Genomic DNA, 17,460 nt, shown 5'->3' with positions numbered 1-17,460 from the left:
AAATGATTTTGTGAATACAAATGAATTTGGAATTCACTGTGATGTGGAAAGAGAGATCCTGGATTGGGCCCAGAGCCCCGGTGCCGGCTGAGTGGCCTGGGGCTGTCACTTTATCTCACTGGGCTCCATCTGTAGACTGGAGGCATCAGACTAAATAGTCCCCGAGCTTGCCCAGCTCTGCCAGGCACTCTGCTTTATATTTGGAATCACACTTAGAGTGGTGCAGGATGTGCTATGTTTAATTAGCACAGGGAGCCAGAGCAGGGAAATGAACATTCGTTTAGAAGCCTGAGTATACCTTCCCTGGATGCCTGAACTGACTTGTTCTTACGCGAGCACTATTGTAGTATGTTGGCCTCCTAGCAAGGAAAACCAGCCTTCTAGACTTGTCAGTTGAAATGGCGCAGTGGTCTGCCCGGGAGCTTTAGAGCAGTAACTCTCTGCCTTCACTTCATTTGGGTCATAACAGGAACAAGTTAGAAAATCTGAGGGCACTAGCTTTAGGAAGGCTTTAGGAGACAGTGTCTGAGGAGTGAAGTTGCTTTCTGCTATGTTTCAGGTGGTAATGGAATGAAGGGTTGCCTGTCCTGTAGGTAATTGCTGCAGGCCTTTATGTTTTTAAACTGAAAATTTATCATAAAGCTGTACAGTTCTCTGTGAAAGAAGTTTGGATTGAATTTAAGTCCCCTTCTCTGGAGGTGGCTGGGTTTCTTAGGTCACCTTTTGTCTTCTTGTCTCATTTAGCTACGTTGAGAAGTTTACTGACTTTCTGCGGCTCTTTGTGAGTGTTCACCTAAGAAGAATTGAGTCCTACTCCCAATTCCCTGTGGTGGAGTTTCTGACACTTTTGTTCAAGTACACGTTTCACCAGGTAAAGCACCAAAACTGTCCTTCCCTCCCCGGGAAACAAGTCTGCCTTGTTCATTTTCGGGAGTAAGCCTTATTTCCCAGACATTGATACAGAGCTTGATGTGTAAAGCTAAAATGTAGTCATCATAGTGACCCTATGATGTAGGTACTGTGACTGTTATTCTCTCCCGCTTTCCAGACCAGAGACTCAGGCTCAAAGGGTTACTTGATCAGGGCTGCACAGTTAGCAAGTGGTGGAGCCAGGCACTGGACCCACAGAGTCTGCTCTTAATTACTGTTATGTTAGAGAAGCAGAATACAGAAAAAGTCCGCAATTAGCACCTTTAGTTCTATTTTGTTCACTGAAACTCTGCACAAAATTATTTATGGTGAAGCTCTTGAGAGGTAGTTTTGGTGGTGTTCAGTTTTTCTTTTTTTCCAATTTAACAAATAGTTTTTTGAGCCTCCTGTCGTATTTCAGGAGCGAGACATACCACCTTCACAAGCAGGGTCTGTCTCTGAGTTTCTAGCCTAGTGACCTGGTGTTCTTGTGGACGTATTTTTCTATTGAGGTATGATTTTACGTGCATGAAATTCTCTCTTTGTAATAGTACACTTCAGTGATGTGACGTGAATTGATACAGCTGTGCAGTAGTCACCACAGTCCAGTAGGCATTTCTGTCATGGCCTGTCCCTCATACGTGTGTGTGTGTGTGTGTGTTTTACAAAGCCTTTGGTTGAAGTATGGCACTCATACAGAGTACATAAATAGTAGGCATACAGCTTGATTAATTTTCCCCAAATGACCACACCATCTAAGGTAAGAAATAGGACGTCACCAGCACCCCAGAAATCCTCCCAAGCTCTTTTGTGGTCACTTTACCCCCTTCTCTCCAGAAATAATCCTAGAATCGACCTTAACACTAGATGAATTTCGCCTATGGTGGATCTTAGAATGAAAGTGTATAGCATGTGCTTGTTTTATTTGCATTCTTGATTTGCTGTGCCATTTGGGAGAGTCTTTTGTGTGGTGTGTGGCAGCAGTTTGTTCATTTCCATTGTGGTCCAGGAAGCCGTTGTCTGAAAGTCCACTCCACTGCTGATTTGATTGCCGTGAGTTCTTGGTGACCATGCTTCTTGCTGCCGTGAACATCTTCTGTGTGCTTTTTGATATACAGGTAGATCGTTCTGTTGGTGCAAGGGTAAGGAACCTTTTCTTTGCCAAGGGCCATTGGAGATTTATAACATCATTTGCATAGCATATGAAATTACCAACTTAAAAATTAGCCTGCTATAGAGTGATTGGATTTTGAGTCCCACCTGTGGTTATCTTGGCAGGGCCAGACCAAATGACTTCGCAGACTATAGAGGGCCCACAGGCTGCTTGTTCCCCAGCCCTGGATAGGGACTGAAACTGCTGGCTCGGTGGGGTATCTGCTTTAAAAGTAGAGTGGCTGAATGAGGCTGGAAGAAAGACCAAGTTCTAGGCTGGAAGGAGTGTATGTGTGTGGTGGGGGATTTGGAACAAGGGTTTGGTGTGGAAATTCCCTTTTCTCGCAGCGAGACTTGGCATGTATGAATAAGAGTACTGGATGTGAGGGTGAATCGTTCCTGGGAGAAGGGACAGGAGGAAGAGGACCAAAGCCCGAAGGAGAGTCAGGGTGCCTGACAGAGGGGCCAGGGAGTGCAGAAGAAGAAGAGAAACCCGCCGAGCTCCCCAGGCCTAGGAGGGAACAGAAGAGGTGATGAAGAGGTTGTGAGAGGGAGAGGATGTAAGAGCGGAGCCTCAGAGGTGGGACCATTTTGAGCTGGATATAGGAAAAACGTCAAGGAGACCAGGAAGAAAGGAGGATTTGAGAGCATATAGACAGGTAAAGGGAGTGTTGAGTGGGTAGGTTAAGATAGCAGGTTTGAGAGAGATAAGGAGCCATTGCTGAGGTCAGAAAGAAGGGGTTATCTGGAAAATTTGGTGGAAATGTCTAGAGATTTACTCCCTTTGTAAAAGGGGATCTGAAAGGAAGCTATAAAAATATTTTAAAGTGTGCATGTGTTTGCTATGCTTCCTCCTTTGGACTTGGTCCCAAGGGATCTGTGTTTGAGCTCTGGTGTGTCTGTTAGATCTGGGTCCTTGAATAAGCCTTTAATTTCCTTAGATTTCAGTTCTTCCACTTAAGAATATTGACTGCAGTGAAGATGGGCTTCAGGGTCATTCCTGGTGCTCATTGTTAAAAAGATTCATTCATTTGAAAAGCAGAGTGACAGAGAGAGAGAGAGAGAGACAGACAGACAGACAGAGACAGGTCTTCTGTCTACTAGTTCAATCCCCAAATGGCTGCACCAGCTGGGGCTGGGACAGTCCAAAGCCAGGGCCCTAGAATTCTATCTAGGTCTCCCATGTGGGTGGCGGGGGCCCAGGCCCTTGGACCATTATCTGCTGATTGGAAGTGGAGCAGCTGGGACTTGAACCAGAACTCCAGTATGGGATGTGGTGTCATACACTGTGCCTCACTACTGGCCTGTCTAGTGCTTGTCTTTAATGAATTTTTCCTACTAGATATCTATGTGTTTTCCATTGAACTGGAATATACAAATACATGTATATTGGGAGCAGTAAGACACATGTCCTCGCTTTACCCAGAGGTATTGTTGGCCAAGCTCCCTTCTCTCCTGTCTTCCTGTATGGGAAGTTTTCTTTCTGATCTAGACTTGCTAACTGTGGGAGTGGGTGTCCTTGAGGCCGAGATGGAAAGGGATTCTGAGTGTCAGGCAGAGGGACAAGAACCAGGCAGGTGCCCTGTTTCCGCTTACTGTAGATTGGCTGCTGGGGAGGCAGAGCAGAGCAAAGATGGCGCGTGTCCAGGATCAAGGCCTGATGGCAGGGAGTTCTTTGAGTTAAGACTCAAGAACTAAATGGTCTCCAGAGAGAGCTTTAAGCTCTTACCTATTCACTAAAAGTAGGGTCTTATTTTCTCATAGCTTTGTTGTCTGTAAAGTGGGAACATGTCTTGCTTCTTTTTATCTAGATAGTTATTATGAGTACTCAATATTTTTGTCTTTTAAAATTTTTAAAGTTTTAGTATTGGTAAACATTTTGAAAGATCAATAAAAAGACCAAGAGTGGTGCTACTGTGTCTTTCTTTAACCATTTCTCCTTTTCTGCATTTTTTTAACAGATTTATTTATTAAAAGGCAGAGTTACATAGGGTGGGGGAGAGAGAGAGAGAGAAAGAGAGAGATCAATCGATCTCAATCTTCCTTCTGCTGGTTCACTCTCCAAATGTCTGCAATGGCTGGGGCTGGGCAAGGTTGAAGCCAGGAGCCAGGAACTCCATCCAGGTCTCCCACATGGGTGGCAGGGGCACGACTGCTTGGCTATCTTCTGCTGCTTTATGGGATGTCGAGCTTTAACCCACAACGTCAGCCCCTCTTCATTTATCTTTTTTTTTTTCTTTTTTTTTTTTGAAAGCTTATTTTATTTATTTGAGAGAGAAAGGGAGGGAGGGAGGGAGGGACGGAGGGACGGAGGTCTTCCATCTTCTGGTTCACTTCCCAAATGACTGCAGTGGCCAGAGCTGAGCTGATCCAAAGCCAGAAGCCAGGAGTCTCTTCGGGGTCTCCCACATGGGTACAGGGGCCCAGGACTTGGGCCATCTTGTACTGCTTTCCGAGGCCATAGCAGAGAGCTGGATTGGAAGTGGAGCAGCCTGGACTCAAACTGCCCCCCATATGGGATGGCAGCACTGCAGGTGGTAGCTTTACCCGTTACGCCACAGTGCTGGCCATACCATGAACCTTTTTATTTATTTATTTGAAGGCCTCAAAGAGAAGGAGCGACACAGAGAGAGAGGTCTTCCAGACCTGCTGGTTCACTCCTCAACTGACTTCAATGGCCAAGACTCAGCCAGGCCCAAACCAGGAGTCAGGAGCTTCATCAGGGTCTCCCATGTGGGTGGCAAGGGCCCAAACACTTGGGCCATTTTTCACTGTGTTTCCTAGGGTATCAGCAGGGAGTTGGATCAGAAGTGGAGTTGCCAGGTTGCGAACTGGCATCCATAAAGGATGTGGCGTCCCAAGCTACAGCTCTACTGTGACACCATGATGTACGTGCCTTGGATCAGAGATTTTAGGAGCCACATTCTTGTTCTCATTCTTTTCCTTATTTGTCTTGTCACCTTGGTGTAAGTGACTCTACTTTAAGATGAGAAGACAAATATCTTTCTGCTCTCCAAGACTGTTAGATCAAATAAATCAATGCCAGTCAAAGCTAAACACTGTAAGCCCTTTAGCTGCTTAAAGAGAACCTGTCAGGGAGCAGTGTAGCAGTTATGACACCCGCTGCCATGTTGGAGCACCTCGGTTTGATACCGGGCTCCAGCTTCTTGCTAATGCAGACCCCAGGAGGCAGCAGTAACGGCTCAGGTAGTTAGGTTACTGCCATCCATACACATCTGTTTCGACCTGTGGCCCGCAGTCCTGATACATCCCCTTGGATTCTCACTGCTTACCAGAACCCTCTGGTTTTGCTGTGCTTTTGCCTGACGTAGCCCAACCATGGCTGTTGTGGGCATTTGGGAAGTGAATCAGTGGGTGAGAAGTCTCTTTCTGCTTCTTAAATAAGTAAATAAGTGAACAAATGAATGAGTGAGAAGATGAATAAAATTTTAAAAAAGAATAAAATTTTAAAAAGAATGAATAAAATTTAAAAATGTCAGTGATCCATTAGCCCTGAAATCTGAAAAGTAAATGTGAGCATATATACAGGTACATTTAAAAATAGGTCTATGAAGATCCTGGAAAGTTAAGTGACTCCAGATGTGGAGTCAGCCTGCCATGTTTTGCCTTTCCCAACCTGTGTGTGCAGTGATTGTTGCCGTTCAGGTCAGGGGCAGCTTGGGCCCGGCGCAGCGTGCGGGTCTGAATGTGAACGGTGGTGTTCCACATTGCGCTGGGCTGTGTCTGCTAACCTTTGCTTCCAGTCTTGAGCTGTACAGGAAATCCTTAATCAGTCCTTAATCGAAGCCATGCGGATGGCATGCAGGACTGTAAAGTACTTTGACGTGGCCATGAAGGCTGGATTCACGTGGTGTTGCTTTTTAAAAAGCGCTTGCGCATGCTCTGACCAGGCGTGTTCCATTGAGGAGACTGGCGGGTATTTTCAGATGAAGGAAGGACAGCTCACTCAAGGGAGGCTCAGCAAGTTGACCAGCTACCCATATCACTTCTGCATGGCTTCTTAGATAGGCTCCTGCTTGTTGTCCTGGTTCATTTCATGTCACAGACGTCCTGGTTTGCCAGGTATGAGGTGGAGACAGGGTGTGGTCGTCTCGTTTCCTCAAGTTGCTCCTGTCCATGGCCCTCATGGAGCTGCACAGTCGTGTTCTAGGGCTACCCTTTGGGTTGTGAGGTTGGACCTCACCTGTTTTTTTTTTTTTTTTAAAGATTTATTATTTATTTGCAATTCAGAGTTAACATAGTGAGAGAAGGAGAGGCAGAGAGAGAGAGGTCTTCCATCTGCTGGTTTGCTCCCCAGTTGGCTGCAACGGCTGGAACTGCGCCTACCTGAAGCCAGGAGCCAGGAGCTTCTTCCAGGTCTCCCACACGAGTGCAGGGTCCCAAGGACTTGGGCCATCTTGTACTGCTTTCCCAGGCCATAGCAGAGAGCTGGATTGGAAGTGGAGCAGCCAGGACTCAAATTGGCGCCCATATGGGATGTGGCACTGCAGGTGGCGGCTTTACCCACTGTGCCACAGCGCCGGCCCCTCACCTGTTTTTTTAAGCTATGGTTTTTATGGCTCAGAGTTCAGCTTAGGTGCAGAACTCTCACTGCATGCTACACCCAATGTTTTCCCTTGGGCAAATTTCTTTTATGGTTTTGGAACTTTGGGATTTCCTGTGGCTCATCAATTGAAGGAAACTGATCCAAGAAGATAATAGCATTATTTCTTTCCTTGTCTCATCCTGACCCAAGTTTGAAGTTCAGTGAGGCAGTCACTAGCAAAGCCAAAGGCTTCTGGGAAGTAGTGAGAATCCGAGTGGGTGTGTCAGGGATCCGGGGCCACAGGTTGAAAATGGATGTGTATGGGAAGGCTCATGTGTTGGAGAGTGTAGCGTGTGGATTTTGTGTGAAATAGAATCGTAAGGCTCTTGAGAAAGTAACTCAGGCATGGGCTCTACATGGTTGCTCTTGCCTTCTCCCTTTGTGCCCACCACTACTGGGTTAGAGGTCGCTGTTAGCCTGTTTGACAGCCCTACTTCTGCAAATGTGACAGTGCCCTGAGGGTCAGACTTAATGAGCTCAGTTTTCAGTCTCTTACATAGGGAGTCTGCAAATGTTACTTTCCAGACTCTCAGTGTATAAACCTGTCACCTTTGGAGCCACTAAACTTACTTTTGGTGGTAACAAACCATTTTCTGGGCTCACTTGCTCCATTGATCAAGTTACCTAGGATGCAAAAGGATCTGATCCTACCCTGATCTTGAACAACTCTTGTTCTTGGATCTTGGTTTTTCTCTAAAACAGATTTGACTTGCCTGGTCTGGAAGAGCCTTCTCCACCAGCCTCAGGCTTTAAGATCTTGGCCCATTTTGCCCTCAGATTGTCCTGCCAGGTGTCTCCCCAGTACTGTGCTACCTGGTATGCTAGACTTGTTAGGTTCAGTAGGGCCCAGTGGTGAAAGTTGATGGATTAAAACCCACTAGTTAGGACTACTAGGAAACTAAGGGAGTCTAGGCTTATGGTTTCACCATTCTGGTGGAAATGAACACTGGTGTGTGTGTTTCTGAAGAATAGTTGCATGAAGTAATCTCATTGTCTGGATTTCTTTTGTACCATAGCCTACTCACGAAGGTTACTTCTCTTGTTTGGATATCTGGACGCTCTTTTTGGACTATCTGACAAGTAAAATTAAAAGTCGTCTGGGAGACAAGGAAGCAGTTCTCAACAGGTAAACCCCAGAAACACTGATAACTAGAGATAGTCACTGTCACCACTTACTCTTGTGGCCTGAAAGGGCAGCCTGCGGTGCGACCAGACCTGTCCAGTGAGACTGGGCCACGGCGCTGTCTGGGCAGTGATACTACTAAGTATCTTCTTTGTTTTTGTCTTTTAAATATCCTATTTTCTTGACTTTTTTTCTGATTAAAAAAGTAATATATATTGTTAATCTTTAAAGTGTGATATTGCTTTTGTGGTATCTTACTTTTTTTAAAGGCCCTTATTTTAGAGATACAAATAAGTACCTACATTTATTGGATGAAATGATGTGACATCTGGGGTTTGCTTGAAATAACCCACTGGGGTAGGGAGGGAAGTGGTGGTGTGTAGAAGAGGCAGAGCTGGCCCTGGCTTGATCATGATGTGAAAGTTGCCTGCTAGGAGCTGGGCTCACTGTGTTTTTATTCTTTTCATATGTATTTGAAAACTTCCTAAATAAATTAGTAAATACCTGTCATGAAAAAATATATTTATTGTTAAAACTAAGAAAAGATGTATAGGAAGATGTAAAGAAATTAACCTATAATCAAACACTTTTGAGATAATCTCTTGTACTTGTTATTTTTTTTTTTTAAATTATTATTTATTTGACAGAGTTAGACAGTGAGAGAGACAGACAGAAAGGTCTTCCTTCTGTTGGTTCACCCCCCCCAAATGGCTGCTACAGCCGGAGCTGTGCTGATCTGAAGCCAGGAGCCAGGTGCTTCCTTCTGGTTTCCCATGCAGGTGCAGGGGCCCAAGCACATGGGCCATCCTCCACTGCCTTCCCAGGCCACAGCAGAGAGCTGGACTGGAAGAGGAGCAACCGGGACTAGAACCCGGTGCCCATATGGGATGCTGGCGCCACAGGCTTTGGATTAACCAAGTGAGCCACTGCGCCGGCCCCTATTGTATTTTTTAATACAGAAAATGGGGAGAGATTTGGTTTCCTCCCTTGTGTTTCTGAAGTCCATTTTTCTTGCTTGCAGGCAGAAAATTATTTCCTGTACAATATAATCTTAGTACCCCCTGGGTGTCAACAAGAGGGAGGGGAAATTGGAGATTCAGCATGCTAGGAAAATAAAGGAAGGGTCCACTTAGGGAGGAAATAAAATGGCTGCTTTTCTTAGTGAGATACATACATCATATCCTCAGGATGCGGGCAGTTAGGAAGGAGACAAAACGCTGTCTTTTGCATTGTAGGTGCAGAGTGGTTTCCATGTAAATTAAACCCAGCTCTTGGATTTGTAGTGCACACGTGCAGTCAGAGCCGGAGAGTACTAAGTAATCTAGCTCTAGGCACTTGATCGTACTTACTTAAGAGGGTCTGCAGGTCTTACGCAGTTTGGGCGTGGTTCTTGCTTCTTTGCATAGTATGTATGTATGCATGCATGTATGTATGTATTTTTAAAGATTTATTTATTTGAAAGGCAGAGTTACAGAGAAAAAGAGAAAGAGAAATCCTCTGTCTCCTGGTTCATTTCCTGAATGTCCACGATGGCAGGGGAAGGCCAGTCTGAAGCCAGGAGACCAGGATTCCATCTGAGTCTCCCACGTGAGTGCAGGGGCCCAAGCACTAAGGCCATCCTCCACTGCTTTCCCAGGTGCATTAGCAGGGAACTGGACCCAAAGTGGAGCAGCTGGGACCCGAACCAGGGCTCATCTGGGATGCTGGTGTTGCAGGTGGTGGCTTAACATATTGCACCACACTGCTGGCCCAGCACAGTATTTATAAGAGCAGTCAGATTAAGTGGTCACTGTGTGTGAGACATGTTCAGTGGGTGAGGGGGTTAGAATAGTGTGGATGCCATCACTGCGTTTCAGGCAGCCCTTGGTCTGAATTCTGCATTTGTAGCTTCTGTGTAGCCACTGAGATCTTCTGTGTTGTCATTTGTAAAAAGGGGAGGATAATTGTTGAGACATTCAATGACATAATGAAATAGCATATTAAGACCACTTGGCACATTGCAAGTGCTCAGTCTTTGGTGGTAGAGTTAGCGAACACTGTTGCCCCAGAAATGTGCCGAATGGAGTGGGCTGGAGACGAGAGACTCCCCCGCACATCTACAGCCATTTCAAAGCCGCGGTTCTGTGACTTGTTAAGATAAAGAGATATTTGCATTGCAAATTTAAGCATGTTTTTGGGTGGTAGTTCTCAAACATTTTTGTGATTGCAGAATAGCTTCCCAGTTGCTGTGGTTTCTGTTCACATGTGCTTAATGCTAGCGTTCTGTGTTCCTGTATCAGATACTGTTACACAATAGTAGATCCTGGTTTTGGTGAAGTGGCCAACTTAAGCAATTTTGTTTTTGAATGAGTTGTTGACTAAAAGGTACTTCCACCCATATATTTTTCTTGTATGCTGAACAGGTATGTCTTTTGCTCCTGTGTTTGTGCCTGATATTTCTATATTTAGTAGTAAATATATATAGCTTCCAGATTGCACAGGCTTGTTGAGAGAATCAACTGAAGAAATGATTACTATGAAAATGTTTTTTAAAGCACCGTGGGAATGGGAGGTGTGAAGAATATAGTTCCACTGAGAAAATCCACAGCAGCAGCCTGTTAGTATGAAGTGCTCACTAGTGCAGACCGCTGTGCCAGTAGAACTGGCAGTAGTCTGGAGAGATGAGACTCCTTGTCTGCTTCTGCTCAAGTCATGTGCTGGTCACATTTCCCCTTGCAAGGTAGACATGCTAATACCGCTCCTGGAGGGTGGTCAAGATTTAAGGAAGCCCTGTGTCTAAAATCCCTGGTTCAGTGTCTGCCTGTTGCTGTGTTGATACCAGCAGCAATAAGTAATAGAAATTGTCTCCTGGCTGTGCAGGGGTTAAGGGACAAGGCCGGTGGACAGTTAAAAAAGGCCAGTAGCCACTTGCAGATGCTGGCCTGCTAGCCCAGGCGTCTGTTCTGCTACTGTGGTTGTTAATGGTGCAGCCTGAACTGCTTTAAACATGATGATTGTTTACCACTGATCATTTGACTATCATTCTAAATGAGACTTTCAAATTTTTTTCACTAGGTTTTTAAGCATATACTTCTGTATAACAGTTTCATACCTTTAGTAAGCAAAGTAAAAAACTCTTCAGAGTTGGTCTGTTATGGGGTGTCCAGCATGTGAACTGCTTGTCCTGTCAGACACTCCCGAGTGGTCTAGGGAAGGAGATTGCAAAAATGTGGGTGTCAGTCCACTGGGCTGCACAGAGGAAATATTTGAGCTTCAGCTTATAATAATTTTTTTTTTTTTTTGACAGGCAGAGTGGACAGTGAGAGAGAGACAGGGAGAAAGGTCTTCCTTTTGCCGTTGGTTCACCCTCCAATGGCCGCCGCGGTAGCGCGCTGCGGCCGGCGCACCGCGCTGTTCCGATGGCAGGAGCCAGGTGCTTCTCCTGGTCTCCCATGGGGTGCAGGGCCCAAGCACTTGGGCCATCCTCCACTGCACTCCCTGGCCACAGCAGAGAGCTGGCCTGGAAGAGGGGCAACCGGGACAGGATCGGTGCCCCGACCGGGACTAGAACCCGGTGTGCCGGCGCCGCAAGGCGGAGGATTAGCCTGTTGAGCCACGGCGCCGGCCCCAGCTTATAATAAATTTTTAGGGACTGGCGTGGCATAGTAGGTTAAGCTGCTGCTGGCAAAGCCTGCATCCTGTATTGGAATGCCAGTTTGAGCCTTGGGTGTTAACACTTCCTTTTTTTTTTTTTTTTTTAATTTGACAGGTAGAGTTATAGACAGTGAGAGAGAGAGAGACAGAGAGAAAGGTCTTCCTTCCATTGGCTCACACCCCAAATGGCCGCTGCGGCCAGTGCTGCGCCAATCCGAAGCCAGGAGCCAGGTGCCTCTTCCTGGTCTCCCATGGGGGTGCAAGGCCCCAAGCACTTGGGCCATCCTCCACTGCCTTCCCGGGCCACAGCAGAAAGCTGGCCTGGAAGAGGAGCAACTGGGACTAGAACCCGGTGTCCATATGTGATGCTGGCGCCACAGGCTTTGGATTAACCAAGTGAGCCATGGTGCAGGCCCCATGTTACACTTCTGATTGAGCTCCCTACTGGTACACCTTGGGTCCCTGACACCCATGTGGAAGAACTGGATGGAGTTCTAGAGTCTTGGCTTCAGCCTGGCCTACCCCCGCCATTGCTGTTTGGGGGAATGAAACAGTGGATGGAGCCCCTCCTTACTCTCTCTCTCTCTCTCTCTCTCTCTCTGTACCTCTCTCTGCTTTTCAAATAAATAAATCTTTATCATGTATTTTTGGTCACCCTTATGTTACATGTGTATGTAGATGTGCTCAAACCTTTTTTAAATATGTGTGTGAGAATGCACAAGTGAGAGAGAGCAGTGCTTCCATTGAGCTCGTTCCCCAGAAGTCCACAGTGGCTGGGCCAGCCTGACGCTGGGGGCTGGGAACCCACTGCAGATCGCCCACAGGAGTGTAAGTACCCAGTCACTCGGGCTCCCCACTGCCTCCCAGGGTGCTCTTTAGTAGGAAGCTGGAATTGGGAGCAGAGCTGGGACTCAGCCCCAGGCACTGTGCTGTGGAATATAGGCTCCCAAGCAGCAACTTCACTGCTAGGCCAAACACCTGTTCCTCAAAAGCTTTTAAATGAAAGTGTTGAAAGCTTGACAATCACCCCAGTATATCAGAGAAGTTCTGTTTTGCCACAGTAGCTGGTAAAGAGTGCTGGCTGCTGGTGGTGATGTTTATTTTAGCTGAGAGCTTGTAGAGGTGATCAGAGGGCTTCCAGCTAGTGACATCTATCTGGGAGAAGATGGAATGCTTTGGTAGTCAGCGTTTGTGTCTTAAGCTGTAATTTCAGAAGCAACTGATCTTGCAGGAAGCAGTCAAAAATGTTTTCTTGGTGTCTTAATTGGGAAACGTAGGTGTGGTTAAGTCACAGAGGCAGCACTCAGTTCCTGTCCCTTGTGGTTTGTAGGTTTTGCATCATTCATCACAACAAAGCGGTAGGCATTGTAGGCTACAGATTTAGAAGCACAAATGTACATGGGTTATTCTTGGTTATAGGAACTTGGAAGTCGTAACTCTGTTTGTTCCTGCTCAGTTGAGAGTGTTCCAGAGTTTCTTGACCAGAGCTATAGAGAATTGCAGTTGTTATTGGGGTGAGCCTTCTGCCATATACCCTGCTGAGCAGAAGTACTGGGAGGCTAGATTGTCCTGATTGCCATTTTGAGTTGGTGGCAAGGCCTGGATTTCAGTTTCCCTGTTCCTCATTCCTATCTGGGGATGGTTGTGCCTTCCTCTTAAGCTGTTGAGAAAATGGAAGGGATCAGCGTGTACAGGGTACTCCCACGGACAGCAGGTGCCCCATCCATAAACATGTGTTCTTTCCCGTTCTCTGTCACTCCCTTTCCTTCTTGCTTGTCAGTGTGAAGGGAGTTGCCCGTGTATAGGAGATGAGGACACCTGAGCGTGTGAGGCAGCCTGAAGTCATTGCATCATGTCCTGTGAGCTCCTTCAGCAGGAGACTGCTGGGGGTGCTAGGGGGTGCTGGCCACCGCGGGCACAGTGGTGCCAGGTGACATTTCACTGGGCTGTAAACAGAGGAGTGAGCGTGGGTCACTCTGCTTACTAAAGAGGAAGTGCTGCTGTCACACATGACATTTTGGTTCAGCTGATAGAAGGTGTTACCTAGGCTTACATCAGAGCTCTGACCACTCTCTAGCTCCTGTGAAGAGAGATCCTTGCTGCTGACTGCCCCAGAGAGCAAGTGAATGTGGTGTCAGTTATTTTATTGGGTTGAAAAAACTCAATATTCAGGATTATGCTTCAGTCTGTTGTTATCTAACTTGGAATTTTATTTGTACATTTGTGTTTTTTCTTTTTTGGTTCAGTTCATTTATTGTTTATTCATCTTATTTATTTATTTATGAGTCTCAAAGAGACAGAGAGAACCCTCGTCCTCTAGTTCACTCCTCAAACGCCCATAATGGTCAGGGCTAGGCCAGAGCCCAAGCCCAGAACCAGGAGCCTAATCTAGTTCTCCCACAAGGATGGCAGGAAACCACTAACTTGAGCCATCACCTGCTACCTCCCAGGGTCTGCATTACCAGGAAGCTGGAGTTAAAAGCTTGGCCTGGGCATCGAACCCAGGAATGTGGTAAGCAGGTATTTTATTTATTTATTTTTTTAAAAGATTTATTTATTTACTTGAAAGTCAGAGTTATACAGAGAGAGAACGAGAGAGAGAGAGAGAGGGGTCTTCTATCTGCTAGTTCACTCCCCAATTGGCCGACGGCTGGAGCTGCGCTGATCTGAAGCCAGGAGCTTCTTCCGGGTCTCCCACTGCAGGTGTAGGGGTCCAAGGACTTGAGCCATCTTGTACTGCTTTTCCAGGCCATAGCAGATCAGAAGTGGAGCAGCCGATCTCAAACCAGCACCCATATGGGATGCTAGCACTGTAGGCAGCGGCTTTATCCACTACACCACAGTGTCAGCCCCAAGTAAGCTGAATTTCAACCATTATCTTCTTGGCTAAAGGCCCACTCTCATTATGTATTTATTGAGTATCTGTTATGTAGTTAGCTTTATATTTGTAATTTTATTTCATCCTCAGAACTTGTGAGCTGTATAGGTTTATCTCTCTTGTGTATACAAGAGCTTTTTTGTTGTTGTTGTTTATTTTAATTTTATTTGAAAGACCAAGAGACAGAGGCATCGAGACAGAGAGAGATCTTCCATCCTCTGGTTCACTTCCCAGATGCCTGCAAATCTGGGTTGGGCCAGGCTGAAGCTGGGAGCCTAGAACTCACTCAGCATCTCCCACATGGGTGACAGGAACCTAACTACTTGAGTCATCATCTGCTCCCTCCCAGGGTGTGCATAAGCAGGAAGCAGGAATCAGAATCAGAGTTGGGACTCGAGCCCAGCACTCTGATATGGGATGTGGGTATCCTGAGCAGTGGCTTAACTGCTGCACCAAATGCCTGTCCATTGTGTATAGAAGTATTTAATCTGATCAGTTGCCCTCTAAGCATTGCTTTGGCTTTATCACATTTTGATTCAATTTAAAATCCTTTCTAATTTCCCTGGATATTTCTTCTTTGCTGTTTGATTTCCAAATATTTGGGCATTTTCCACATGTCTTTTTGTTACTGTTTCCTAGGTGGATTTTATTGTATTCTGTAAGCATAATTTGTGTGTTTTGGATTCTTTCAGATTTGGTAAGGTTTATTTTGTGACCCTGTCTCCTTGGGAGTTGTTTGTTGTGCACTTGGGAGAAGAGCGTGTATGAGTGTCATGCTGTCATAAGTGGAGTGTTCCACAGTGTCAGGTCAGGTTGGCTGTAGAGGTGACATGGGGTATCTTTATTCTGACTTCCTCTGTTGGATACTGAGAGAGGTGTGTCTCTCTCATGTGTCTCCTCTCAGTTCTCTCAGTTTAGCTTCATTCTCTTAGGGCTCATGTTAGCTGCCTTTGCATTTAGTTTTCCTTTCATAGTGCCACTACTGAGTGTTTGGCTGTAGATCTCTTTCTGTGGGGTTTTGGTAGTTGCTCTGGGTTTTGCAGTACATATGCCTACGTTTTCCTATCAGCATCTTACCGCGGTGTCTCTGAGAAACCGGCCACCACATGCCCCGCTTCATGTTGTGTTTACCACGCTTTTATCTATGTACTTTTTTTTTAAAGATTTATTTATTTATTTGAAAGTCAGAATTACACAGAGAGAGGAGGGAGAGCGAACGATAGAATGAGCGAGCTCTTCCATCTGCTGGTTCACTCCCGAATTGGCTGTACCGGTTGGAGCTGTGCTGATCCAAAGCCAGGAGTCAGGAGCTTCTTCCGGGTCTCCAACGTGTATGCAGGGGCCCAAGCACTTGGGCCATCCTCTATTGCTTTCCCAGGCCATAGCAGAGAGCTGGATCAGAAGTGGAGCAGCTGTACTTGAACCTGCACCCATATGGGATGCCGGCACTGTGGTTGATGGCTTTACCCATTATGCCACAGCGCCGGCCCCTGTCCATGTACTTTGAAAACTTGATCAGTGTTCTGATTTTTGCTTTCATTAATCATCTGTATTTTAGAGATCTTAGGAGAGAAATAGTCTATTATTTTCTCTCAAATGCTTGCCAACTCTCTTGCTTTTCCTTCATTCTTGGAAGTTACCGCTTTCTTTTCCTTATCATTTACCTTCTCTAGTACCACAGACCAGGTGACTTCAAACAACAGACATTTATTTATCTCACAGCTCCACAGGCTCCCAGTCCCAGGTCATGGTACTGGCAGATTTAGTCTCTGCTATGATTTTTTCGGGCAGCTTGCAGGTGATGGCTTTCTCACAGTGAGCTCACACAGCCAGCTTCTATGCATGTGTGGGGAGGAGAAAGTTCTCTCCTTTTTAAGGGTGCAGTCCTAGTGGATTAAAGTCCTACTCTTATAACCTTATCTAACCATTGTTGCCTCGTTATAGGCCCTGTCGCATTGAGGGTTAGGAGAGGATTGGGTGTTAGCACTGGGGAAGGGCAGGCCCGGGACACAGTTCAGTCTGTGCCACCTGCCACCTGAAGAGCCTCATGGAGGTTGTCGCAGTAGCAGCCTGAAAGTCCTCAGACTCCCACCTCTGTGTCACTGTCAGGTTGTCATCTGTTGGTGGTATTTCCCTTGAGAAGTGGTTGGTGACCCCTCTGTGTGTCATGTCACTTTGGGATCTTCTCATGTTTTTTCTACACCTGCACAGCACACGTGACGGTGCTGCGGATACCACAGCCACAATCCAGCAGCTAGGATGAGAAGTGGGAGAGCCCGGGCAAAAGAACTTCTCCCAGAAGCTCCACTCAGTGGCTTCTTTTGATCCCATTGATCTTTCCATCAAGATGCTTTCAGTTGGCCTCAGTGCAGTGCTGTCTTTCAAGGCAGAAGAGGAGAATGGGTGTGGAGAGGGCAGGCACCTGCCATACTCTTGTGCTCTCCCAACCCCCACTGCGTGCTCTTGGGTTGTCAGCTTTCTGTGTATGCGTTAGCCTGTTCCTGAGGTGGGGCTTTGTTTTCTAAGTGGTTAAGTACTTTTTTTTTGCAGCCAGAGTCACCAACTGCCTCTAAGAATTTTTGGTCTAATTTAGGGTTATCATTGTGTACAAAGTCCAGGAAGACAGTTATGTAGGTGGCAGCATTCATCTCTTCTTTGGTCTGTCCTCTGGTCTTAAATGGCTTTTCTTCCTTAGAAAAACTGTGAAAATGTTTTGGTCTGTCACAGCAGTGTGTAGCATGAAACTTCGGTAAGCAAGTGGCAAATCTAAGCTCCAGGCCTGTGTGTGGGATCTTACACCTTCCTCTGAAGTCTACTGAAGTGGGGTTTGACTCTGTGGAGTGATTTTCCCCACAGATGTCGCTAATTTACTAATTTTTTTTTTAAGTCATTTTCCCTGCCTGCATTCTTTGCTGGGCTGTGCTCAGTTGTCCATCTAGCATTGGACTGGTGTTTGTTTGGCTGTTCAGTCATTTGTCAGTAAGAGGTGGATGGGCAATGTCTCTGTTTCTGGTTAAGAAATGAGCTCTTGGGGCAGGTGCTGTGGTGTAGTGGGTAAAGCCGCTGCCTGCAGTGCCGGCATCCCATATGGGTGCTGGTTCGAGGCCCAGATGCTTCACTTCCGATCCAGCTCTCTGCTATGGCCTGGGAAAGCAGTGG

At 46.3% G+C, this 17,460-nt stretch overlaps 1 protein-coding gene across 2 annotated transcripts in view; it reads left to right on the top strand.

Annotated features, from left to right (window-relative positions):
• The window catches only part of LOC133754326 (exportin-6-like), a 79,649-nt gene that overhangs the window by 23,002 nt on the left and 39,187 nt on the right, over window positions 1-17,460 (top strand). For both annotated transcript variants that reach the window (XM_062184786.1, XM_062184785.1), the window contains exons 6-7: window positions 745-871; window positions 7,684-7,793. In XM_062184786.1, coding sequence (XP_062040770.1) covers window positions 745-871; window positions 7,684-7,793 — 237 coding nt within the window. The remainder of the gene's footprint in view (window positions 1-744; window positions 872-7,683; window positions 7,794-17,460) is intronic.

The sequence above is a fragment of the Lepus europaeus genome (genome assembly GCF_033115175.1).
Source record: "Lepus europaeus isolate LE1 chromosome 21 unlocalized genomic scaffold, mLepTim1.pri SUPER_21_unloc_2, whole genome shotgun sequence".
NCBI classification, from domain to species: Eukaryota; Metazoa; Chordata; class Mammalia; order Lagomorpha; family Leporidae; genus Lepus; species Lepus europaeus.
The sequence above is the reverse complement of the archived record's forward strand: the minus strand, read 5'-3'. Positions and strand labels throughout refer to the sequence as shown.